Genomic DNA, 26,349 nt, shown 5'->3' on the forward strand with positions numbered 1-26,349 from the left:
AAATCTCAATTGAGAGGATAAAGCTCCCTAACAAAAATTATTTCATACTCAGAGCTCGAATCCAAAAAATTTAGTTTAGGAGGAAAGAATACGTATCATTCTATCATAACCTTGATTGGTTAACATATTGAGTGTAATCCCACAAGTGGGGGCATGAGAAGGATAGAGTATACGCAGACTTTACCCCTACCTTGTAGAGATAGAGAGGTTGTTTCTGATAGACCATCGACTTAAATAGAGCATTTCCAAACAGGTTGAAAAAGGGAAGACAAGTATGAGAGCAATAACAACAACGAAAATAATGTGAAATATAGAGCAATGTTGAAATAATAACCCCAAGTCAAAATAGTAAAATCCAAAACTATATGCTAAGTATTAAATTAGTAATCCTATAAAAGATAGTTTAAATCGATTCACTAAGCTAGTTAAAAGCCTTATTACGCAATTCCACTAATGTGTAATACATCCACATTCTCAATATTAAACGGTTTTGGCAAGCCAGAGCAAAACTTCAAAGGAGACTTGTCTAGTCAAATAGGCTCCTAATAAGAAATTTTTAAAAAGTCTTAGGAACACACCATGTGTAATCAAAGTATGGGCAAAAATATAGCAACCAGAAATTCAAAAGTTCTATTAAATAGCATGAAATAGAACAGATAGAAGCAACACAACTACAATGGCAATCTCTTATAACACAAATTCCTTTTTGCTCATCCTTGTTCTTTTACTCCTTAAACCTATCAATTGTACCTTAAACTCAGGTGATTTGGTTTCTGAACTAACTATCCTTCGTTCTCGATCTTCTACTGGTGTCATTCACCTTTCAAACAGACTACTCTGGCGAATTTTATCGGTACGTGTCCCTAGGCCATTCACTCTCCTTATATTCTTTGATTCCCAGAAGCTACATTCAGATTCAGAGATTTCACTCCCCAAACTCAAAAACGAGTTTTTGGTTCTCTCGTCTTCTTTTCACACCCACAATCCAGATAACAACAAGTTCTTCTTCTTTGACATTGAGTTTCAAGAATCACAAGCTTCTTTTGCTCTATTTGGTGTCAAGTCTCTCCCCCATATATGTTTAGTACCCCCTTTTGCCATTGATTTCGAAAGGGATTCGATTCAGATGGAGTCCTCTGATATCTCGAGGAATGCTGAATCGATGGCAGAGTTCGTGGAGGCCAAAAGTGAACACACTGTTGGTCCAATTCAACGACCAGGTTTTATTTCCAAGAAGCAGAGGATGTGTATCATAGCTCTGGGGCTAATCTTGAGTCCATTTCTAGTGAAAAAGATTGTATCTGGGAACACCCTTTTGCATGATAAGAACGTATGGATGGCAGGGTCAATTTTCGTGTACTTCTTCAGTGTTTCGGGGACAATGTACAACATAATCAACAAGATACCTATAGCTATGGTGGATAGAGATGATCCAGGAAAGCTGATTTTCTTCTACGACGGATCTGGGATGCAGTTGGGTGCTGAGGGGTTTACAGTCGGGTTCTTGTACACGATTTTCGGGTTGATGTTGGCCTTTGTCACTCATGTTCTTATCCATGTGAAGAACAGGAATATCCAGAGGTTTGTGATGCTTTTGGCAATCTTTGTTTCATTCTGGGCTGTAAAGAAGGTATTTTACCTTTATAACTGGAAGACTGGGCTTGGTCCTATTTATGGGTGAACTGTTAGGCTGATGCACAATATGTAAGAGAACTGTATCAGTTTATACTAGTTGTTACATGTTAGTCGACTCAATTCCAACAAACTGGTCATAAGTTAAAAAGATAATGATCAAAACACACATGAAGTATCACTTTTACGAGATGTGTTTAGATAAATAGTTGGTGATAATTCAGAACTTCGCATAGGAAACGCAAGCGCCTGATAGTTAAGGTATGAAACTTGCAAAAAAGTAATACTTCATGTGTGTTTTTAACCATTATTTCTAAGTTAAAATCACAGTACATAAAAACATGCCTACATTGATAATCATCTACAAAAATTGCATACCCGCAGGTATAGTCTCCCTGCATTTGTCCAAGTAATGTTCTCCTCTGCGAATCCACATATAAACCTTAAAAACACAATATACAATTTCCGATTGTATGATGTCATAGATAAAGTGTGAGATGGACTAATAACATACAAAAATGATTTTCTATACATGCCCAATGCAATGAGCTTGAAGGCGAAAATATGTGCTGCAGTATCCAACTTACTTGTCAGTTTGATCAACCGAGATAGTCAAAAGTTCAAAGGAGCACTTGATAATATGAGACTTCGAGGACTGGTGCAGGACTTAATAGTTGTCACAATCCCATCTCCAGATAGATGTATGTAAGAATCATTGTAAAGAAGAACGTCAACAATCAGCAAGTTGGACCTTCAGAAACATTCTGGAGCACAACTGCACTCCGAAGTTAGATTCAATAATTATGTTTGGGAGACAACAAAAGATAGAGGAACAATAATCCTGGGATCAATTCTCAACGTGAATGTCTTCTTTTAGACCTGGATCGGCGATATAGTTTTCGAGAAACCAGAAAAATAATGATAAGGGCCACTTGTACAAGTACCAGTATCTTCAGACCTGCAGTGACCATAAAATAGTTGCCACATCAGATGGCTCACAGTTCATGTCAGAGGTTTAAGAAAAAGGGAGGAGAATATAATTACCTTTAAGTCTCTGAGCCGAGTCAGCCATATTGACCTCATTAGCATTTCTTCCACCAATTCGATCGAGATGTTTTCTTCTTGAGCGATACCTTCTTGTTTGATAAGAAAAATCCCCACCCATTACGCAGGTATTGGGGCAATTGGCATCACTATCATACTCATCACTTCCATCACAACAGTCTGAAAATATCTTAAATCAGCAAGCAAGACCCAAACCACAGGGTAGAGTGGTAGATACAGATTAACAAATCAATAACTGCTATGCCCAAAAAGGAAACAAATGTATAAAATATAATACATGAAAGGAGCAAAAGAAACATATTCTAAAGCATTTAAGTCCTTAGTTACAAACTCAGTCATAAGGCCGTCACAGTGATGAAAAGATTCTCTAGGAGACTCTGCCTCAAGCGAATGAACGAGGCTTAAGTAATAATTTAGGACTAAGGAAATAATTCTTCAAACATATCCACATTGGATGTGTTGGTTCTTTCTTCAATGAAATGCAAATTACAAATGCCACTTGCAAACATATGCATGTCAGGTCCATCATCCATGGATGAGAATAACTTATCCTTAAAAACAGCAGATGATTTTTCATGAAGCAACAACAAATCCATGATACACAAATCCTTCACTTGCCTTGACATATTCACATTGAACAGGTGTGATAAGGGTGTGGGTGTTTCGAGCAGATTATTCAAATACACGTGAAATAAGCAAAACAAACTTAACTTACCCATCCCTGTCCCCTGATACGTGCATACATCCCAATTCAATACGTACACATAAACGATTCATGTATCATAGCAACAAAAAAGCCTAAGATAAGAGGACAAACTTTTCAATAACACATGAATGGAAGCAAAATTGATTGTATAAAATTGTTTCTTAACATACTTAATACCTTAACCAGGAGTGCTTACCACAAATATCATCATTCACACGAGAAGAGAACAGAAATTTAGGCGTACTGCCCACATTCCTGCAATAAAATTTTCCAGATGGACAGGCAGCCGTTCCTATCAAAGGAGAGAATGATTTAATTGACAGGAGAACTCAAACAAAATATATGCCAATGGTTTATAGGTTTCAAAACTGTGGAACCATCAAAAGAGATGGGGAAGAGCAACAGAAAATATACAAGCTAAAGAGAAAAGGATGAATGATGTGAAACACAAAACTTTACTAGTAGCGCATCCAACTGCTACTTTCACGTCCATCATATCTAATGGAACTAGTCTAAGCTAACATTTTAGAGTTACTACTGGAGCTCTCTTCTGAAAATCCATGCAAAACTATCATATATTATATCTGCTTAGATATATATTTAGATTCATCGACAAACAAATTTAGGCTAGTGTATATAAGAAATGGCATATGTTAACTATCCTTTTCCAGGTTGAGATTACCTGTGTTGGCATTTTTGGTAGACAATGTCAACTCTCCTATGTTGGGAATTGAGATTACCCGTTCTAGAATGACATTCTAAGATTTCTAGAACATGGTGCACCACTATTTAGTGGGAATTGATCCCTAGTTCTCTAGATAAATAACTCAACTTTCAAGCAAGTGCACCATTTAGACTTTTTATAGCATGGGTGCCAGAAGTTAGTTAGTCACTTGAGCGTTGTCTCGCTTATTAGTCTTTATTATTAGTTGTATTTCTTGTAGTTTCTTTATCCTTTTGAGTTTGGTTATTATTTGTGATTTTAAAAAAATAAATTACACTGAGATTATCATTGTAGCTTGTTAAAACCATTGTGGCATAATACATAAATGTGTTCTTTAACTTGACCTCATCTGACATCTATGCCCTCCAACTTTGGGTATGCACAAGTAGACACTTAAACTTGTATAGAGTTGAACAAGTAGACACATGCGTCCTACATGTCACAATACACATAGGACGTGAATTGTCACGTAGAACGTGTGTATCTATTTGTTCAACTCTATACAAGTTTAAGTGTCTACTTGTGCATACCCAAAGTTGGAGGGCATAGATGTCAGATGAGGTCAAGTTAAAGAACACATTTATGTATTATGCCACAATGGTTTTAACAAGCTACAATGATAATCTCAGTGTAATTTATTTTTTTAAAATCACAAATAATAACCAAACTCAAAAGGATAAAGAAACTACAAGAAATACAACTAATAATAAAGACTAATAAGCGAGACAACGCTCAAGTGACTAACTAACTTCTGGCACCCATGCTATAAAAATACACACGTTCTACGTGACAATTCACGTCCTATGTGTATTGTGACATGTAGGACGCATGTGTCTACTTGTTCAACTCTATACAAGTTTAAGTATCTACTTGTGCACACCCATAGTTGGAGGTATAGATGTTAGCTGATGTCAAGTTAAATGACATATTTATGTATTATACCAACTATTATTTAGGATGATTTTTCATGTTGTCTATATTATTTCGCCATGATTGTCTTCATTTACATTATATCTCCCTTTACTACTTTGAACTATTTTTTCTTGAGCTGAGCATCTATTGGAAACAGTCTATGTACATCTAATGTAGTGGTAAGGTTTGTGCACATTTTACCCTCCCTGACCCTACATTACACTGGGTATATTGTTAGTGTTGGTGTAGCATGGGTGCCAACATATAATTATACTAAATTAAGAAAATATACACATCTCAGAGACCAATGATTCATGTTCCCCAATTTTCGCCTACAAATTTGCGCATGATCAGAGGTACCTATGATTAATTAGAAGGCATATTTACATAAATATGCCTTTAACTTTGACTTAAGCTTGTTTTATGTCCTCCAACTTTGAATTTGCACAACTAGACACTTAAACATGTATAATATTAAACAAATAGACATGCATCCTATGTGACATCCTACGTGGCATCTGCTTATTCAATTAAATACACATTTAAGTGTCTAATTGTGCACCTTCAAAGTTGGAGGGCGTAAATATTAGTTGAGGCCAAGTTAAAAAAACATATTTATTAATGTACTGTGCCTAATTAGAATGCATTGATCTTCTAATTGAAACATGAATATAAGGAAAAGGCATTGCTTACCGGGCTCATCAGTTCCATCAATACAATCGCAAAAATCGTCGTTGAGCCGATCTATGGTAAAGGAATTAGATCCATCTTTGCATTTAATCACATCCGAAGCATAGTACTTCTCATCTGCAAAATCATCAGTTGTTAAAAAAAAATTATAGAAATTTATACAGAGATTTACGCAGTGTGAGAAAAACCTAGAGGATGGATTCCGATGGGCAAATCAGTAGAGGAATTGGAGACATGAAAAAAGAAGAAGCTGAGGAGGAGGAGGAGACTTGTTAGCTGAGTGAGAGTCGTCGTCTCCATTGATGGACTGACTGTTTGTGTTTAATTTTAGAATTTTAGTGAGTTTGTGGCTTTTTTGTACCCCACCCCTACCAAAGTTGATTTTGGGAAAAGAATTAAAATTGGAAAAATTACGTGATTAAATAAATTTATACTATTTAATTAGTCATCATAGTTATAATTTGTTATAACTATCGCTCGCGACAAATATTAACTGTTAATTATTTGGGTTGACTTCGAGTTTGTACAATTAGTCATGTTTGTATAATTCGCTATATTTGTATAATTTGCAACTAATAATTCTTCGTTTGATTTGTATTTGTATATGACGATGATATCCTTTGGTTTTTCAGTTTTCTCACTATATACATTCAATCTTTTTGTGTATAATTTTTAAAGTTTGTATAAACGTGTAGTTTTCTAATTTTGTATAATATAATTTATATAATGCAATTTGTATAATATAATTTGTATAATTATTTAAAGCTCATATGTTTATATTTGTATCAATTCGTTATTTATCATATTTGTATAATTTCAGACTTTATATTACTCAAAAATTATACAATAGCACACGAATTATACAAACGAGATGCAAACTATACAAATTATTGCCCTATCTCGCTCTCCTCCCTCTCCCAATCTCGCTCGCTAGATATACAAATACATATGTATACCAGTTAAATATATACAATTATCTAACCAATATACATATACAATTCACCTCTCTACCCTTTCTCACTCGTCTCTCTCCTCCCTCTCCCAGTCTCGCTCGCCACTCTCCTCCCTGTGACATGTAGTTACGAATCATAATTAGCAAATTATAGAAATTAAGCTATATTTGAGTGACTATATGCGAAAGTTTCCCTTAAAAATATTCTTGCGAAATTGATTAAACAAATAATACATAAATATGACCCTTAATTGGCTTTAGCAAACAAATATATCCTCCAACTTTGAGTATGCATAAGTAGACACTTAAACTTATATAAAATTGAACAAATAAGCACACATATCCTACATGACATAATACATGTATGACGCCAATTTTCCATATAGGATGAATGTTTCCATTTCTTCAATTTTATACAAGTTTAAGTATCTACTTGTGCACACCAAAAGCTAAAGGTTATAGTTGTCAGTTTACGCTAAGTTAAGGGTCATGTTTACGTATTATATCTTCATTAAAAGTGTTTTTAGTTTGTCGTCGATAGTTTGATTTAAGAATAAGCTATTATTAGTTTAGATCAAACTATTGATAACATATGAATTTTTAGACTAATTCAATTTCACATAATTCAAGATATTCTTCACCCTTTTCAAAGTTGTTTTAATTCGACACGACATAACTTTATAATCGATAAAATTATCAATTTCATTGTTTGTTTATTCACGGTCAATATTATGATATATTTTTTCAACAATTTGAGAGTGATTTTGCATAAAATATTAGTCAATAACAAATTATTACTACTAGTTGCATCCTAATAATTTCATCTTACTCTCTCAATTTTAATTTGTTTGTTCAATTTTACTTAACATAAAGTTGGAAAGATTTATTTTTTTTGAATTTTATGATATTAAATTAAAGATTTTTCAAATATATCAAATTCTTTTTAATCTTATAATCTTAAACATGTTAGGTAAAATATGAAATAAAAAATTATTGAAAATAAATCTTCTTTAAATGAATCAAAACAAAATAAGAAAAACGAATTGAAACAGAAAGGGCATATTATTCTTCACGAGTCTCTTTGTTCAACTATCTATAATTGATACACGTATGCATAGATCCGTCCTTGAAGAAGAAGGATGAATTTATAAGTATATATTTTAATATACTCCATCCGTTTCTATTTATATGTCATTATTTTAGATTTTATGTCCCTTGAAAAATTAATTAAATTTACTATTATATTCTTATTTATTGTTTTCTTGAGGTTAAGTTTTCAAAAAAATATTTTGATTAATAAATTGACCAATATACATGAATTAAATCATTTAGTTTTTCTATATTAGTCGAAATTTGACTTGATACTTTAATTAAGAAAATAATTATTAATATAGGTATTTTACCAAATTTTCCATATTAAATGATGTTTAGTAAGTACTATTAGGTTTTTAAAATGATTTAAATAATAAGTATTTAATGATGAGGATAAAAATAGACCAAAATAATTGCCATTTAAAAAGGACAAGTAAAAATGATTTATTTTTTTTAGGAATAAGTGACAAGTAAAGTGAACAGAGAGAGTAACTCTCAAAGCCCAAAGGTAAAATAGAAAAAGTAGTGTTATTTATTATGTACTCTCTCCGTTCACTTTTACTTGTTTCATATTCCTAAAGCAAGTTTTTTTTTTTATTTGTCAATTTTGACATATCAAGAAAAATACAATTAGTTCATGCTTTAACCCAACATTAAATACTTTTTTTCAAAACTTAATACGAAACATTATTTAATAGGAATAGTTTAATAAAATAGTTACGTCAATAATTATTTTTTAATAAGTATGCCAAATCAAATAATAACAAATAAAAGTGAACAGAAAAAACATTAATTTTATAAAATGATAAATATTAACCATCATCATTTTTAGTAAGAACAACGTATAAATAAAACAGTGACGATAATATTTGTCATGGTAATATATGGGTAATGGGACCAGATAAGGCCTTGTTTATATCAGATAAGAATTATACAATCCAGAAACAGATTGCACGTCTTCCAAGAAAATCATTATCTATACTCCAAAATTATTTGCTTATTGGAGTATCAAACGTAACCCATTACTCAACTTGCCAATAAAAATTTATTTGTATCGAATATTTATACTTATATTAATATATTTTAATATAATCAAGTGATATATATATACATGCTACTAGGGGTGTTCACGATTTGGGTAAAAACCGATCCAAACCGAAAAACCAAATTAAACCGATAAAATAAAACCGATTTTATTTGGGTTTGGTTTGATTTGGTTTTAGATTTTTGAAAACCGATAGTATTTGATTTTTGGTTATGGTTTTATTCAAAAAAATCCGAAGAAATAACCGAACTGATGAATTATATACATATATTTTATTAATATACATACTTAATATATTATTTTTATAAACAATTTTAAAGATCTTATACATATTTTCATTAAAATTTCTTTATAATTTACTTATTGAAAGCAAAAATGCCCATGATGAAACATTTATCTTATTTATTTCAAGTATATGAGTGTCTATGTCAATTCTTTGTAGGACTGAAAATGTTATTGTCTCTTCCTTCTAGGCCAATACAGTGAATTTTAAAACTTTATTGATAGTAAATTTAGTGATTGAAAGTTTAGTAATTTAAGTCATTCTAACTATTTTTCGTTTTGAATGGATTGTTGTCACTTTTTTTCACATTTTTAAATGAATTGTTTCTTTTATTTTTGTGTATGGTTAATAACCGAATAACCGAACCAAACCAAACCAAATCGAAACCGATAATCACCAAACCGATAAATGTATATTATATTTGGTTTGGTTTGGTTTTGATAATTTTAAAACCGATTAAGTTGGTTTGGTTTTGGTTTTGACCAATAACCGATCCAAACCAACCGTTGAACGCCCCTACATGCTACTATGCTTTTTCTTTTGATCCATTAATAAGATCTATTTATTTTTAAATCAATTTTTAAAATATCATCTTTCCTATATTTGCAGAAGTTTTGACTTTAAACTGCTTGAACACAATTTATAACAAATTCTTTCTTTGAAAAATTCAAGTAGTTATCATAACGTACACAGGAATTTTCATAAGTAATTTATTGTGAAGTTTGAATGATAATTTTTTTTTTATTTCTACTATGAATTTTTGATAGAGTAGATTTGATAATTCTTTTTCTCTTTTATAGCATCATATAATAGAAACATTATAGTGTGAGATTTCAAATTTATCAACGAATAAAAAATATCAATATAAAAAAAAGTCAAAATAACAAATATTTTATTCGTTAAATAAACCACGAAAATAATGGGTAAATGCTTGTAAGCCAACAATCTAAATACAGTTTTTCACAAGATCAATATTCAATAATATACTTTATCTTTCATATAAGATTTTACTATGAAAAAAATAAAAAAGGACCCATAAAGTATTTTTTTAGCTTTGGATTTTATTAAAACAAGAGAATATGAGAATAATTCCAACAAAGAGTACCTTAGACAATAATTTATTTATCAAGTCATTTGATTACCAATAATTAAGTGATCTACTTACATACATTTCTTTTTAATATATTATAAAATTGTGAATGCATATAATTTAATTTAAACTAACAAGAAAAGTTCACGTCAGTTTGGCTTTTCACCAAACTGCATTTATAATACTTTCTATTAATGGTGAGTCCGGCGGAACTAACGGGTTGGGTGCACGTACACCCATTAATTTAGAAAAAAATATATATTTATATATGCATATATATTTTAAGAAATTGACATAAATTAGTATATAATATAATTAACAGTGCACCAATAAAAAGTATATGCGTGTCATTATGCTGTTGGTACAAGCTAAAAGAACCACCCACGGGACACGAGACTTGAGTTTGAATCTAGCTAGAATTCTATATTTCATTATTTTTATTTTTAAGTTTATCATATTTAAACTAAGGTAATATTAATGCACCCAAAAATTTTAAATCTCGAATTTGCCTATAATGGTAACGGTTTTATAACCAATTGACAATTCATTTTATATTGTACTTCTTATCAGTTTCAATACAAAACCAAAAGGCATTCTTAGATGTTCCTATTAGCATAATAATAATTTAAGGATAGTTTATCATCCAAGAATGTATTCCCATCGATGAAATTGTAATTTTTTTTTAAAATTAGAGGTCTCAAATTTAAGATATAAATATATATAAAAAAAATTCTTAATAGGGGTAAGTGCAATTTTAGTTTCACTATTATTAGTACCTAGTAATTACCTGTCTCGAACAAGTTAGTGTTGTTTTTAGTTTTTATTTTATGGCAAAGTTAAGTGGCATGATACTATTTGAATTTAAAAATCTCTTTCATTGATATGTCAAAAATGATAAATAAAAATATATATTTTTAAAAAATATTGGACAAGTAAAAGTAATCGGGGGAGTATGTGATTAAAATAATATATCCTCTCCATTCATTTTTACTTGTCTACTTTAGATTTTCCATTTCCCTTAAAAAATAATGATTGATATGAATATATTACGAGAATACTCATATTAATTGATGTTTAGTATGATGATTATTCTATCCAAAAAGGTATGAAGAGTAAAATGAAAAAGAATAATTAATTTTATTTTAAATGTCTAAAATTATATTCCTTCCTTCTTAATATATATACTCCTTGCGCTCCTTTTTAGGTGTCATATATATTAAAAATATTTGTTCCAAAATAATTGTCAATTTACATAATAAAGAGAGAATTAATTATATTTTTCCTACTTTTGCCGTTTAACATTAATTATTCTAGAATTAAGAGACACATATATAGTAACTGACATAGTGAATTTATCATTTTAACCCTATTAATTGATAGGATTCCAAAATCAATTTACTAATTTAAGAGATTTTACCTTTTTTCAAAAACATTAACTCTCTAAATAAATTGAGAATATAATAAGTTAAAAATATTATTTTTTCTTGATTTATCAAAAATAATAAATAAAAAAAGACAAGTAAAAAATCAAAATGGAAAAGTAAAAAGGAACATGGAGTAGATAAAAATTGAAGAATTAATAAGGAATATTTATTTTTTCTTATCACAACAACTAAAAAAGAACAGAAGAGGAAGTATGATTCACTTTTTCTTTTAGTTAGTTCCAAAAGAAAAAAATAACACATCTTGTATTTAATAGTAACAATTTAATTTTAAAATTTTCATTTCATATTTAATAACATAATTTATAAATATTTAAGCAAAATAAATAAATAAATTTATAAATAACTTATACTCTATTAAACCATAATTTTTCTTGAATTCTGTGCCAACTAATCTTACATTACTTTTGACCAAATGGTGAGGATGATCATCTTGTCTTAAAAGTCACACATGCCATACACTCTATTTAAACCTTAATTTTCTTCTAATAAAAGCAAATTTTAGATCCATTCTCATAAGAAAAATTCAATCTTTTCCCCCTTTTCCTTTATCTTGATTTGAATCTAATCAAGAATGCAAAAATCCCATTTTTCATCAATGGAGAAAGTGAATTTCAGAACCAAAATCATCTGCAGACACCTAAATCAAGAAACCCCATCACCCAATTTGTTGCTCCAATCCATCCCATGTCTCAGCTACAACCCACCTGAGCTTTCAGAGCCCTCTGCCATTTTTGACACAAAAGAGATGAGAAAGCTCATGGATGGTCATAATTTTGTGGAAAAGGACTGGCTTTTTGGTTTAATGTTACAGAGCAATCTGTTTAACCCTATTGAAAGAGGTGGCAAAGTTTTTGTTTCACCTGATTACAATCAATCTAAAGAACAACAAAGGGAAATCACCATGAAGAGAATTGGATACCTTCTTGAACATGGGGTTTTTAAGAAATGGCTTACTGGTAAAGGGCCTGAAGATGAGTTGAGGAAATTAGGTCTCTTGGATTGTCTTTGTATCTATGATCATTCACTTGCCATCAAAGTTGGAGTCCATTTTTTTCTATGGTATGTTCTTTTTTTAAAATTATTTCCATTGTGTTGCTTTTTACTTTATCCATTGGTTAGGTAGAATGACATATAATTCATCGAGAACCACACCCTAAAAGCTACTTCCTTCTTCCTAATTACTTGTCCACTTTTGAATTGACACATATATTAAGAAATAATTATTGACACAGTGAGTTTACCATTTTAACCCTATTAATTATGAAATAGATGAGTTAAAAATTTAATATTTTCAAAAGGTTATACCTTTTTCAAAATAATTAATTGAGGGTATATTAGAATTTTTTTTTTGTACTTTCTTGATTTATCAAAATGAACAAATAATTAGGAACAACTATAAAAAATAAAGTGGACAAGTAAATAAGGACAGAGGGAGCAACTATTAAGATGAGAGAGCACAAAGCTATATAAATCTCTTTTAGTGGACCATAACAAACTACTAAACCCGGTCCTCAACGTTCCACATTAGGTAGCTTTCAATCTACCACGAGTAGGTAGCTTTGTATCAAGTGTATAAAAGATGGTTATACACCAATATGGATTAAATAGTATGTTTATACACAAAAGTACAAATTATTTGATGTGAATATTTTTAAAAATAGACCTAGAACATAATTTTTCCATAAAATAATCTTGACATTTTTCCCATGATTATTAATCACCTACCCCACCAGCCAACCAACCTTGAATTTTCAACATTTCTAATAGAAAAATATTTTCCAAGTTCTTTCTTTTTCCCTCTATTTTCTTGATTTCTCATACAAAATCAAGCATCACTTTAAAACTCTCAGTAATGGAAAAATCCAATCTTTTGTGTTCTTCAATGGAGAAAGTGAATTTCAGAACTAAAGTTCTCAGCAGACACCTAAAACAAGAAACCCCGACACTCAATGTTATACTTCAATCATTCCCATGTCTCAGCTACAATCCACCTGAGCTTTCAGAGCCAGCTGCTGTTTTTGACATTAAAGAGATGAGAAAGCTCATGGATGGTCACAATTTGGAGGAAAGGGACTGGTTTTTTGGTTTGATATTACAGAGCAAACTTTTTAACCCTGTAAAAAGGGGTGGAAAAGTGTTTCTTTCACCTGATTATAGTCAATCTAAGGAACAGCAAAGGGAAATTACCATGAGGAGGATTGAGTACCTTGTTGAACATGGGTTTTCCAAGAATTGGCTGACTGTTAAAGGGCCTGAAGATGAGTTGAGGAAATTGTCTCTCTTGGATTGTCTTTTTATCTTTGATCATTCTCTTTCCGTCAAAATGGGTGTCCATTTTCTCCTATGGTATGTTTTTGTCCATTAGTACCTAGTGCGGCAACACTCGACTACCTACTAACCTTTTATTCTAATTTTTGATTTCCATACCTTTATATTTATTAGTAAGTTGAAGTTGAGTCATGTCCTATCTAATCACCTCACCCGGTTAGATTTCTGGTATAGCCAACCTCTTAACACCTTCTTACTGACGCAACTACGCACCTCCTCTTCACATGCCCCAATCATTTTAGTTTCGCCTTTCTCATCTTGTTTGCCACGGGGGCCGCTCCCACCTTATCCCTTATAACTTCATTTCTAATCATATCTCCTGAGTGTACTCACACATTCATCTGCGTATCCTCATCTCCACTATATTCATCATTGACATTCTTGGTTGGCCAATACTATGTCCCGTATAACAATATCGGTACCACCACTCTGTAGAATTTGCCCTTAAGTCTTGCTAGCACATTCTTATCACAGTACTCCAGATGTGAGCCTCCATTTTGCCTACCCGCTCCAATACGATGCGCGCATCAACATCAATCTCCCCGTTTTCTTGGATTATGAACCCAAGATACTTGAAGCTCCCTTTCTTGGGTATGATTTGTGCATCGATATTCACTTCCACCTCCGCTTCATGCGTTACGTCACTAAACTTGCACTCCAAGTACTCTCGTTTAGTCCTACTTAATCAGAAAACTTTAAGACTCTAGGGTTTGTCTCCAAACTTCTAGCCTATCGTTAACTATACCATGCATTTCATCAATCAATACTATGTCATGAGCACGGACATTCTTGATTGCCTGATTAGCTTGTAACAACCTAAGTAGACATTGAATTTTTATGTACAGACATTCAATGTTATATTTTCCGTCAGACTTCCGGGGTATCTGCATACTAGTGAGCTTTCTTGAAAAGTAGATGATTGGACGATTTTTATGTTGGTGGTCAACTATTGCACCAAAAAGATAAATTTAGGAATATTATAAGAAGAACCTAAATGGATGAAATTTATTGTAGAGACAATCTTGATTGGTTGGTTGTCGTTGCATAAATTGAATTTCCAGGTTATCAGAATATCATTGAACTTTTTGGTTGATTGATTCAGGGGTGGTGCAATCCAGTTTTTTGGTACCAAACGACATCATGATAAATGGTTGAAGGACACAGAGGATTACGTGGTTAAAGGTTGCTTCTCGATGACAGAGTTGGGGCATGGAAGTAATGTATGTGAAAGTTGTATAAGTATATATTATATTTTAGAAAGTAAAATATTGTCCATTGTTTCTGCAATTCTAACTGATATATTTGCAAGTACCGTTCAGGTTCGAAGTATTGAAACAGTCACAACGTATGATTCAAGCACAGGAGAGTTTGTCATAAATACTCCATGTGAATCAGCTCAGAAGTATTGGATTGGGGGTGCAGCTAATGTAACTATACTTCCTCTCGGAAAAAAAATTGGCATGTTTATTTGTTTGATGTTTTTCGTTTGTCAACTTGCTAACTCTTGCTTGAGCCTTAGTCTAAATTGACATCATTTCTCTTGACTCTGTTGTAGCATGCAACACATACCATAGTTTTCTCTCAGCTCATCATTGATGGGGAAAATCAAGGTGTCCATGCTTTTATCGCTCAGATCAGAGATGAAAATGGAGACATTTGTCCAAACATCCGCATAGCTGATTGTGGTCACAAAATTGGCTTAAATGGTGTTGACAATGGCAGAATTTGGTAGAGAAGAGCTGTACTTGAACTTGGCTTTAAGTGTAGTAAATTGTAGTAAAAGTTTATGGCTTCATTTTGGCAGTTAGGAGCTAAGCTCTTTGTGAAATCTCATTTTCCAGGTTTGACAATGTCCGGGTACCCAGAGAAAATTTGTTAAATTCAGTGGCGGATGTTTCTCCAGATGGGAAATATCTTACTGCTATCAAGGATCCTGACCAGGTAAACTTAATTCGTTTTAGGCAATGATTCCCAATTATTTTGCTGTGCTTGATTAATGCAAGTCTTTTCTAAGGAAGCATAATAAGGATAATTTTTATCTATTAGTGATTCTTTATGGTAGGACGGGGAAAACAGCCTCTGGTAGAAATGCAAGGTAAGACTACGTGCAATAGGCCCTTGTGATCGGGCCCTTCCCCAGACCCTGCTCATAGCAGGGGCTTTAGTGCCGGGGCTGCCCTTTTTCTAGTGTTTCTTTACGATCATAGGAGATTGTTACAGTTTTGACAGTTCGTCAAGAAACATTGCTGAGGATAATGCTAACTGGATTTTGACAATTTGTTCCCAGAGATTTGCAGCATTTTTGTCCCCTTTGACATCTGGCCGTGTGACAATTGCAGCCAGTGCAATTTACTCCGCAAAGGTATGACAAGAACAGTTGCTTCTACACACGTATTTTATTTACCACTCATAGTATTTTTGTGGCATCCCATTTTTCTGTTCGTGATGCTTTGTCAGATTGGTTTGGCAACTGCGATAAGATACTCGCTGACAAGAAGAGCATTTTCAGTTACTCCTAATGGACCAGAAGTTCTTATACTTGATTACCCAAGTCATCAACGGCGACTTCTTCCTCTTCTTGCAAAAACGTAAATGCTCACTGAAATGGACTATATTTTATTCTACCATGCGTTCTTTCCTTTGTCCTCTTTGTATTATTATTCTTTGTTTATGATTTCCCCCCTTTATTTTGTTTCTTTTGACAGTGATACATCGAAAAATAACCAAAACTTTTGTTGTTTTCTCTTTTAAATTGAAGTATGTTTAACCTTTCAAATGTCCATTTTGTCGATCCGTAGTTAATTTTCTGGCTGTAAGCATGTATAGAAACTCTTCTATGCCTGCTAGTTGAAACTTGTTTTTATAACAAATAAGCCTTTTGAGAATGTGTTCCAATTTTTCTCCTTTACAAATTTGTCATGTTTTTCTTGTAGTATGTTCTCAGAGTCACTTAAGGTAGATCAACACCTCCCACCTCCTCGAAGCCAATTGTTTTCTTTTTTCAGCTACTGTACTTCTGCAAAGTTATCATTTTTTTTTCTATTTTCAGCTACTGTACTTCTACAATCTTATCATCATTTGTTAAAACCTACCATGCAGTCTGCCATTTTGGCACTCATCTACATATCATAAATTGTCAGCTATGTCGGTATAATTTTATGGTCTCCCTAGTTAATTGACCCAACTTTGGCTCTTCGCAGATATGCTATGAGCTTTGCTGCTAACCACTTGAAAATGATGTACGTCAAGAGGACACCTGAGATGAACAAAGTTATTCATGTTGTTTCAAGTGCATTCAAAGCTACTACAAGTTGGCATAACATGCGAACTCTTCAGGTAGTATGCACAGGAAGAACTTGGATTATTAACGATTAGCTTTCTTCCGAACTATATAAGATTCTTTAAATATTGAATCAGGAATGTCGTGAAGCCTGTGGAGGCCAAGGGTTGAAGACCGAAAATAGGATTGGCCAGCTAAAAGGTGAATATGACGTGCAGTCTACTTTCGAGGGTGACAACAATGTTCTTATGCAACAGGTATGGTAAAAAAAAGCTATTTTTTTTACAAAGTATAGTACATATGTAGGTCATTGACTAGGGTAGAAGGTTAGAAGACAACCGATGTTTTCACACTTTATGTGGGAGAGATAGGGAGTTAGCCTCCTCCTCTCTTTATTAGAATATTAGTAGTATTATTTAGTAGTCGCATAGTCTCTTATTCTTCGATGTGTATTAGTATCTGTTTGCTGCATTTAGTTTGTACCTTGCTATTTTACTGTCATATTTTTCTTGCAATCCTGCTTCAAAAACTTCCCTTTTGAGCCAAGGGTCTATCGGAAATAACCTCTCTACCCCACAGAGGTCGAGGTAAGGTCTGCATACATCCTACCCTTCCAAACTCCACTTGTGGGATTACATTGGGTATGGCTTTGTAGTACATATGTAGTTTCTTCCGACTCGGATGAAAATGAAACAGTATCGTTTTCTTCCGTGATTCTTTTGTAAAAAGAATTTGTAACACTCTCAAGAGCATGTATGGTTCTTTGGGTCGAAAGTTGATAGGATCGTAGAATTTTGCAGCAGCATTAGGTGAAAAGAGATATTTCATCATCTTGTAGCAATAGGAGTCATTCTGCATTAACCTACTCTACACGGCACACACACGTTATTGATGATCTCTTTGCATAGTCACTAGGTAACCTTGTTGTTCGATGGAAAAATTGTAATGGCAGGTAAGCAAGGCACTTTTTGGGGAATATGTGGCAGCCAAAAGGAGTAAGAAACCATTCAAAGGATTGGGATTAGAACACATGAACACCTCTCGTCCTGTCATACCTTCACAACTTACAAATTCTACAATGAGGCAAGCCCAGTTCCAGGTAACAAAGCTTTTGTTTCTTTTTTCATTTTAGATGAATCATTTATCAGGTCAGAAGTTCTGATTGCCTTTATTCCAGAATGACATATTCTGCCTACGGGAACGAGACCTGTTGGAACGTTTTGCTGCTGAAGTTTCGCAATGCCAGGCACAGGGAAAAAGCAAGGAATATGCTTTTACTTTGGTAAGCCATACTCTTCATTTTTATTCTTCTTTTATTCAGCTTGTATTGGGTGCTTGCATATAACAAATCAATGTTTCCCCCTCGACAGAATTATCAGCTTGCTGAAGACCTGGGGAGAGCCTTCTCAGACCGAGCAGTTCTCCATACTTTCCTCGACGCAGAGGCATTCGTCACATCTGGCCCCCTTAAGGTACTTACAAATGTCTTTCAGATCATTTTTATAGTTGTTAAGACACAACCATTTAACTAAAGAGGGGTAGGTGCAGTGGACAAAGTCATGAAAAGTCTCCTGCCAGGAAATAATCAGAATGTTTGACCTTTGCATGCGTAATGAGAATATGATAATTGAGTTTTCTAATGTTGTGTATATTAATATCGAAACCGTGTTGTGCTCAACCGTGAATTCTCTTGCAGAACGTTTTGGATCTCGTCAGATCGATGTATGTTCTGGTCACCCTAGAAGAGGATGCTGCATTCCTCCGATACGGATACCTGTCGATGGACAATGCTGCTATAGTGAGAAAAGAAGTTGCAAAGCTATGCAGTGAACTAAGGCCACATGCACTTTCCTTGGTCAGTTCCTTCGGCTTACCTGACGCCTTCTTGAGCCCGATAGCTTTCAATTGGGTTGAAGCCAATGCTTGGTCTTCTGAACAAAACTAGCTCGTCGTAGATTACTAGTTACTACATAGATTAAAAAGATATCACAACATGGCTTGTTGTTGCAACTTATGTGCTTGCCATGAATAACCAATAGGCTATTTGCCATTGTTCTTTCTCAAAAAATAAGTACATTTCACCTTTTATCTTTAATCATGAAAGGACAGATAGTTTTACTCATAGATAGTGTTGTTTGATTCTCTGATATGTTATAGATGCTCTGTATGTGACTCTGTGTAGATGCTCATTAAGATATCATGACATTTGATCAGGGATGGAGTTATAGTTCTTCTTACGAGTTTGGTAAAACTCTGTTCGTGTGAACCATGTAAATTGTCCTTTCTAGAATCTAGAACTCATAAGTTATAAAATTAAAATCCTAGCTGAGTTGCGTTGACCTTGTTAATACCCATGGAGCAAAATCAGTGAATTGATGTCTCTGTAGTGGTCATTGCAGTACAACAAATAACAAATAAGATAATTTCATATTTCATGGTCAATTTATGGCTTAAATATTTGGGGATATTTTTTCCAAATTGATTTATTTTCCTCTAATTCAAGGAAAGTGACTTCTATACATAGTAGTAAGGAAAACATTTTTCAAACTCTCTTTCAACCTCTCCATTCTCGATCCGAGACTCAAGTTTTGACTCTTGAATCAGATCTAGTGTCATATGATTTGTTTAGATTATACTTAATGTTTTTGGAACATTATTCTTTTTTTGTACTAGCCAACAACAATAACAACCCAGTGAAATCTCACTAAGTGGGATTCAAGGAGGGTAGAGTATATGCATACCTTATCATTATCTTGTGGAGGTAGAAAGGTTATTTCAAAAGACGTTTCAAATTCAAGTAAAAGAAGAAGCATACCGTTAATAAGAAAAGTGTTGTAAAGTCTACAAGAAAGAAACAATAACAACAAAATAATATAATAATCGAAACACAATAAACAATAATATGCAAGACCTACAAGGGAACGTCTAGTACTACCACAGGTACTAACAAGCCTAAACCTTCGCAAGGCAAGACAACACTTTACCCCTACTAATCGTCTCCCCTAATACGCGATCTCCACTCTTTCATATCTAGAGTCATGCCCTTACTAATATGAAGTTACCATGTTATGTCTAATCATCTCTCTTCAATATTTTTTCAGCCAACTTTTACCTCTACGTTTACACCTTACAACAACCTCTTGCACCTCCTCACTAGGACATCAATGTAATGCATCCTCTTCACATGACCATACTATCTCAGTCTTGCTTTCCTCATCTAGTCCACCACGGAGGTCACTCCCTCCTTCTCCCACATAACCTCATTCCTAATCTTGTCGCTCTTAGTACGCAAACATATCCATCTCAACATCTTCATATCCGCAACATGCATCTTTTAAGGGTAGCAGATCTTCAAAATTGCTAGTAGGGGCAAGTGTAGTGTTGGAGTTATAGGTTCATTCGAGTCCAGAAACCTTAATTCAAATCATGTATATGTGATTAGTATTTATTTTTTTTACTAAATAACTATAAATTTTAAATAATCGATAGAATTTCGAACTCAAACTCACAAAGTTCAAATAAAAGAAAAATTAATCTAATCACATCTCACTCTCAAATTGGTGAGGATGACTATATGAAATATGAATCCTCTGTAGTCATGTTATCTAGTTCTAATCCTCCAATCACAATAAAGTTGTGTCTATTGATACAAGGATCGACTATCTAAATCTTCGCTTCTCAAATAATTAAAAGCAAGACATTTAGAGTTAATATCTTTAATGGTTATTCGGGTTGATGAAATAACATAACAAAATAACGAAAAATGATATCTAGGAATAAAAAAAAAGACTATTAATTTTTGGAAAAATATTAATTATTGCACCTGAAAAACTCTGATTTTGGTGTTCCTTTTGGTAGTTGGATAATTAATTGCATTGTCTTTTAAGTTTTTTTTTTTTTTTTTTTTTTCATTTAGTGTTTGATAACTGCACTAAAGTCTAAAGTCCGACTATATCTAGATTTGCATTGCGTATGGCCTTATTCGGGGGGGGGGGGAATGCTTCCTAGTTCCTACTAAGAATTTTTCCATATTCAAGGCTCAAACTCGAGTCTTCTGATTGAATGAGGAGCAACCTTATTCACTATCACATTTTTTGGTGGTTTATTAAGTATTTTGGGTCACATTGAAATGTCATAATGTGTGTATTTAAGGGTAGTAAAGTTAGTAGGTGAGTTGTTGCTGATAAGGGTATTAAAATGTTCTTGGGAAAGTTGATGCAATATAATGTGTCAATGATATAGTTCGATTGATTATTAAATTATATTGTATAATTTTTCAAGTTTATTGTGTATAAATAAATTTAAATTTTTCATAACCATCATGATCATTTTGATTACTCTTCTAATTTGATAAATTTCAATAAAAAATTTTCTTCAAATAATATTATCTAAGAGCTAGGCATATTGTTATTAGAATGTACGATTTCTCATATAAAATAATAATAAACTTTAATATAATTAAAATGCACGATCGTCCTTCGGGATGGCTCAGTTGATTTGGAGGGTGGTTATCCACATGGATGACCCGGGATCGATCCCCCCTCAATGCCTTCTGAGTCGAGTCTGTCGCATAGGGCTTGCCTAGTGCGGTTTACATCCCCTGTGTGGTTTACAGGCTATTACACAGTGGGGGGTTTATCCAGTGCGCACAAAGTGCTCACCCGAAGGGCAGAGGTTGTGGCAAAGGTTGTAATGGTTGCGGGTTATCCTGGGGTTCCAAAAAAAAAATGCACAATCCTCTTGAACACATGCAACTAATATGATTAATCTCCCATCCTTTTTTTTTATTGAATTAATCGGTCCAGTGAATATTGAATGTATACGAATGAAATTAGGTGTATATGAATGAAATTAGATGGTTTTACTTTTCAATTTTTCTGACTTATTCCTAAGAAACTATCTATATTATATATTAATTATATCAAGTAGATTCGTTGAGAACTTGTTTATGTAAACTATGCTTCCTTCCAAAAATTAATTGGGATCAATTTATTCTGTGATTATTGAATTATGATCAGATACTATTAAATTCAATATTTTTGACGGGCTCGATCAGTGTTTTAAAAGACTCTGTTGGAACTTGTCTCGGGGCTCGTTCTGGGTGGGGCTCTAGCAAAACGCCCCAAGACTCTAGTGTGAGGCTTAGTTCTGTAAGACTTATACCATAAGTGCCCGACTATACGCCCTAGCACGCCCAACACCCAAATCTCTTACATAAATTATGTGTTAAAATCTTTAGTTAAAATTGTTGACCCTCATAATTCTTGAATTAATGAATGATACTTAATAATTTTTTAATCTATAGAGATATGAAGATTGAGAGTAACTCGAATTCAAGTTATAGTATTGCATCTTTACTATTTGGTAACACTATGAAGGTGATTATATATTACGTAACATTTATTTTAAAAATACGTAGAAATTTTTTACATTTTCACTTATTATTGGTCTCATGGTTTTGTCATATGTCTCAAAATTATCATATTTTGTTTAGTTATTTGGAAGTAATTTTATTTTATTCATGCTGGAGTGATGTTTTAAGTATAATACTAGTAAGTTTTATTGATTATTTTCTTTTAGGGGGGGTAAATTGTATAGTATGATAGATTATTTTTTTTTTTATAGAAATAATGATTCTTTTTATTATTAGAAAGTTAAGATATTAGATTATTTATACCTATATATATTATCATGTTAGAAGTTTTATTTTCTATGAGTTTCTTTTATCATGTTTGTAATTATTTCAAACTGTTGATGTATTTTTATAATTTTGTGTATTATATTACTATAGGTCTATACCCTATACTAAGGGCCCGTTTGGCCATAGATTTCCCAAGTAAAATTTGGGATTTTTTTGGCAAATAGTGTTTGTCCATACAATTTGCCATTATTTGACAAATATTTTTGACAAATAACCCAAATTTCCAAATACTAGAAAAAACTAGAATTTGGGCCAAATCTTGTTATTTGGGAGCTTTTAAAAATTCAAATTCTACGTCAAACTTTTATCTTTTACAAAAACATCCTCTATAGTAGTTGTTTGCGCTGTATTACATAATCTTTTACGTGAACATCAAAGCAATGATGGAATATTCAGTGAATATGAAAGTGATGATATGCTTATTGATGAAAATGCCGAACAATCGACTCAAGGTAATAAAGTCAGATCCTTCGTCTACTTCACGATATATGAAATGATGTTTGTTGCACTCACTCCGAACTACCATATTGGACATGGACAACTAACCATCACCATGAGTTGGAGCTTAATTGTTAATAGAAGTCAAATCTATCATGATTCATACAATAATAGAACACTATCTCAATTATTATTATTATTAGTAGTAGTAGTAGTTTCATTCGTACTAAATATATGGGCTATGGTCGATAAAATGATCAGAATGATCCTTATAGGATCAGAATATTTTAATCCTTTATTAACAGGTAATTGAAATAGTTTTTAATCTATAAAAAATGATTATTCTAGTTTTTTTTTATATATCTATCACGTAATTAAAATAGTCTATAATGTATAACAGTATAGGAATGGAGTGTACATTTTTCTGGCATCCCCTAAAACATCATTTTTGTTCTTACAGCATAAGACACAACATGAATTGTGATTTTAAAGACAAAAACATGCGTTGATTATTGATACAAGAATTTTCATTAAAGAAAGCAAAATGGATTTCTCTTCTTATCATATAAAAGAATCTCAACAGTTTCACTCTCATTTTTCTTTTAATGTTTTTACAAGTACTTGTATCCTCAATATATTAATACTTTAAGTTTATACAAATCACAAGTATCGCTCCTAGAATCATGCAAAATGATTTTGAATTGAACGAAATTTGGGGGGTCATATAGAAAATATGTGTTATATATAGAGATATTGATCAAAGAGAAAATATTGATGATGGTAACATGGGTAACTGATCACCAAAAAGTGTGCTTAGATATAATTAATTAGGCATGTAATATTAACTTTCCTATTTAATTTATTTATATTAAAGTAATAAAATAATTACTTTTTTCGTACACTAAAAACTACAATTATTATTTGATATATAAACTATTACAATAATCATTTTTTACACATTAAAAATCATTTTGGTACATAGTATACACAACAGACAAATAATCTTACCCCCGTTAAATATTATTTTAGTCATTTTCTCAGATATGGTCCATGCATATTTTTTCATTCACATGAGATCCAAATTGTATTAGCCTCAAGATATTTGAGAATAAAAAAAAAACAAACAGGCACTACATATAACATATTTGATTATGTAAAAATCTCATTTCCAAATATTATAAGAGCATTGTGATGTCATGTGTGAAATTTTGTAGAACCGTACGAGACGTGTTCAATTTGAATTTGGACTCTAGAAGGTGTGTTCAGTTTCAATTAGAATTCTTGGAGGCTACTCAACTCTAAAACCTATTCCATGCCTATATAAAGGAGATATACTATATGTCTTAAAAGGCATCTCAAAATATCCCATAAATAATGGGTATTTTCTAAAGATCAAAATCTTGAATATTTCACAAAAGTCATGGAATATTCATATAGAGGTCAAATCTAAATCATCACAGTTCGAGAAATACACCACTAACGGCCCTCAAATCATGGATTAATCTTAGGAGAATAGAATCAAGGGAGGAACAAAATTGTACCCGCACTATTATCAATAAAATATTCATGTTTCTTCAGATTTTATTTGTGTGGTTGATTTATTTTCCACATGTTTAAAATTTGTTGCAAACAAATTGGTAAGCCCAGTGGGACCAAATCTGCCATTCATCTCTTCTCTCATAAGTGAAATCTGAAAATCTGAAGCTGCAAAGGTGAAAGAATGAGTACTTCAAGCCTCGTCTTTGAGTTTCATCGAGTCTACACTCCGACAATCCTTGAAACAGGGGGCATTTGTAGACATTGAAATTTTGTGGGACTCTACAAGACATGCTCAATTTGAATTTGGACTATAGAAGGTGTGTTCAGTTTCAATTAGAATTCTTGGAGGTTACTCAACCCTAAACCCTAGTCCATGCCTATATAAATGGTACTATATTTCCTTAAAAGGCATCTCAAAATATCCCATAAATCTTGGGTATTTTCTAAAGATCAAAATCTCGAATATTCCACAAAAGTCATGGAATATTCATATAGAGCACTACAGGAAAAATGTGAATTACATGGAGATTTTTCTAAGGATTAGTATGAAAATCCGCATGAAACTTATTTTTCTGTAAATTTTCATACTAATCCCTAGGAAAATCCCCATGTAATTCACCCTTTTTTTGTAGTGGAGGTCAAATATAAATCATTCTAGTTCGAGAAATACGTCATTAATGGCCCTCGAATCATGGATAAATCTTAGGTGAGTAGAATCAAGAGAGAAACAGAACTGTACCCGCACTATTATCAATAAAATATTCATGTTTCTTCAGATTTTATTTGTGTGATTGATTTATTTTTCATATGTTTAAAACTAGTTGCATACAGTAAGTATTAATGGTTGCTTCTGCGACTCAAAATCGTGACCTATAGATTACACAAGACAATTTTGCCTTTCTCCTTCTCAAATACTTTTTTCACTCTTAGCCAAATATCCAGTAGTTCAATCTTTGATATGAATTCACTTTTATTAAGAGCGTATTATTAGGTTTTTAAATGAAGGAGTTATGGCGATAAGAGAAAAAGATTGTCGGGTATCCATTATCAGATTTTTTTTTCCTTATCCCATCATCAGATTCGAACAAATATATGATTGATTGATTTTTTAAACTAATAAAAAAAAAACTTGTAAAGGAACTATCATTTTTTTGAAAACACGCTAGGTTTATTTATTTGTTGGTTATAATTTTCTTACATAAATTTATAAAAGGGAAAAGGCTCAAATATGTCATCGAACTTTCAGAAAAGGCTCATTTATGCCATCCGTTAAAAGTTTGGCTCATCTATGCCATTACCGTTTAAGAAAAGGCTCATTCATGCCATTATTTTTTAACGGTGGTTTTACAAAACCATTTTTTACACGTGGCCAATTATAATTCGGCCACGTCATTATTATTTTTATAATAAAAAATCAAAATTCTGAA

General features: G+C 32.5%; 3 protein-coding genes across 5 annotated transcripts; 2 read left to right on the forward strand and 1 right to left on the reverse strand.

The window, feature by feature from the left end:
- Positions 1–676: 676 nt before the first annotated feature.
- On the forward strand, positions 677–1,681 carry LOC107058265 (probable dolichyl-diphosphooligosaccharide--protein glycosyltransferase subunit 3B). Its single transcript, XM_015303771.1, has one exon. The coding sequence runs from the start codon at positions 677–679 to the stop codon at positions 1,679–1,681; it is 1,005 nt and encodes a 334-aa protein (XP_015159257.1).
- A 281-nt stretch (positions 1,682–1,962) lies between these two features.
- Positions 1,963–6,085, reverse strand: LOC102587999 (glucosidase 2 subunit beta). The gene is made up of 5 exons (XM_006364045.2): positions 5,918–6,085; positions 5,733–5,846; positions 3,600–3,695; positions 2,677–2,856; positions 1,963–2,590 (listed from the first exon to the last, which is right to left on the reverse strand). Exons 1-5 carry the CDS (start codon positions 6,027–6,029, stop codon positions 2,487–2,489), a joined length of 606 nt encoding a protein of 201 aa, XP_006364107.1. The 5' UTR covers positions 6,030–6,085; the 3' UTR covers positions 1,963–2,486.
- Positions 6,086–12,039: 5,954 nt separating this feature from the next.
- Positions 12,040–19,457, forward strand: LOC102588328 (acyl-coenzyme A oxidase 3, peroxisomal). Of its 3 annotated transcripts, none has more exons than XM_006364047.2 (13): positions 12,040–12,695; positions 15,067–15,184; positions 15,284–15,391; positions 15,520–15,692; positions 15,806–15,905; positions 16,252–16,326; positions 16,422–16,552; positions 17,165–17,300; positions 17,382–17,501; positions 18,197–18,343; positions 18,422–18,526; positions 18,615–18,716; positions 18,941–19,457. In XM_006364047.2, the coding sequence occupies exons 1-13, from the start codon at positions 12,208–12,210 to the stop codon at positions 19,187–19,189; spliced, it is 2,052 nt and encodes a 683-aa protein (XP_006364109.1). In that variant the 5' UTR covers positions 12,040–12,207; the 3' UTR covers positions 19,190–19,457. The 3 variants fall into 3 exon arrangements, with proteins under 3 accessions (XP_006364109.1, XP_006364108.1, XP_015159259.1); XM_006364046.2 differs by lacking the exon at positions 12,040–12,695 and adding an exon at positions 13,373–13,982; XM_015303773.1 differs by lacking the exon at positions 12,040–12,695 and adding an exon at positions 14,418–14,555.
- Positions 19,458–26,349: the final 6,892 nt, after the last annotated feature.

The sequence above is a fragment of the Solanum tuberosum genome, unplaced genomic scaffold, assembly GCF_000226075.1.
Source record: "Solanum tuberosum cultivar DM 1-3 516 R44 unplaced genomic scaffold, SolTub_3.0 scf00472, whole genome shotgun sequence".
In the NCBI taxonomy this organism is placed as follows: Eukaryota; Viridiplantae; Streptophyta; class Magnoliopsida; order Solanales; family Solanaceae; genus Solanum; species Solanum tuberosum.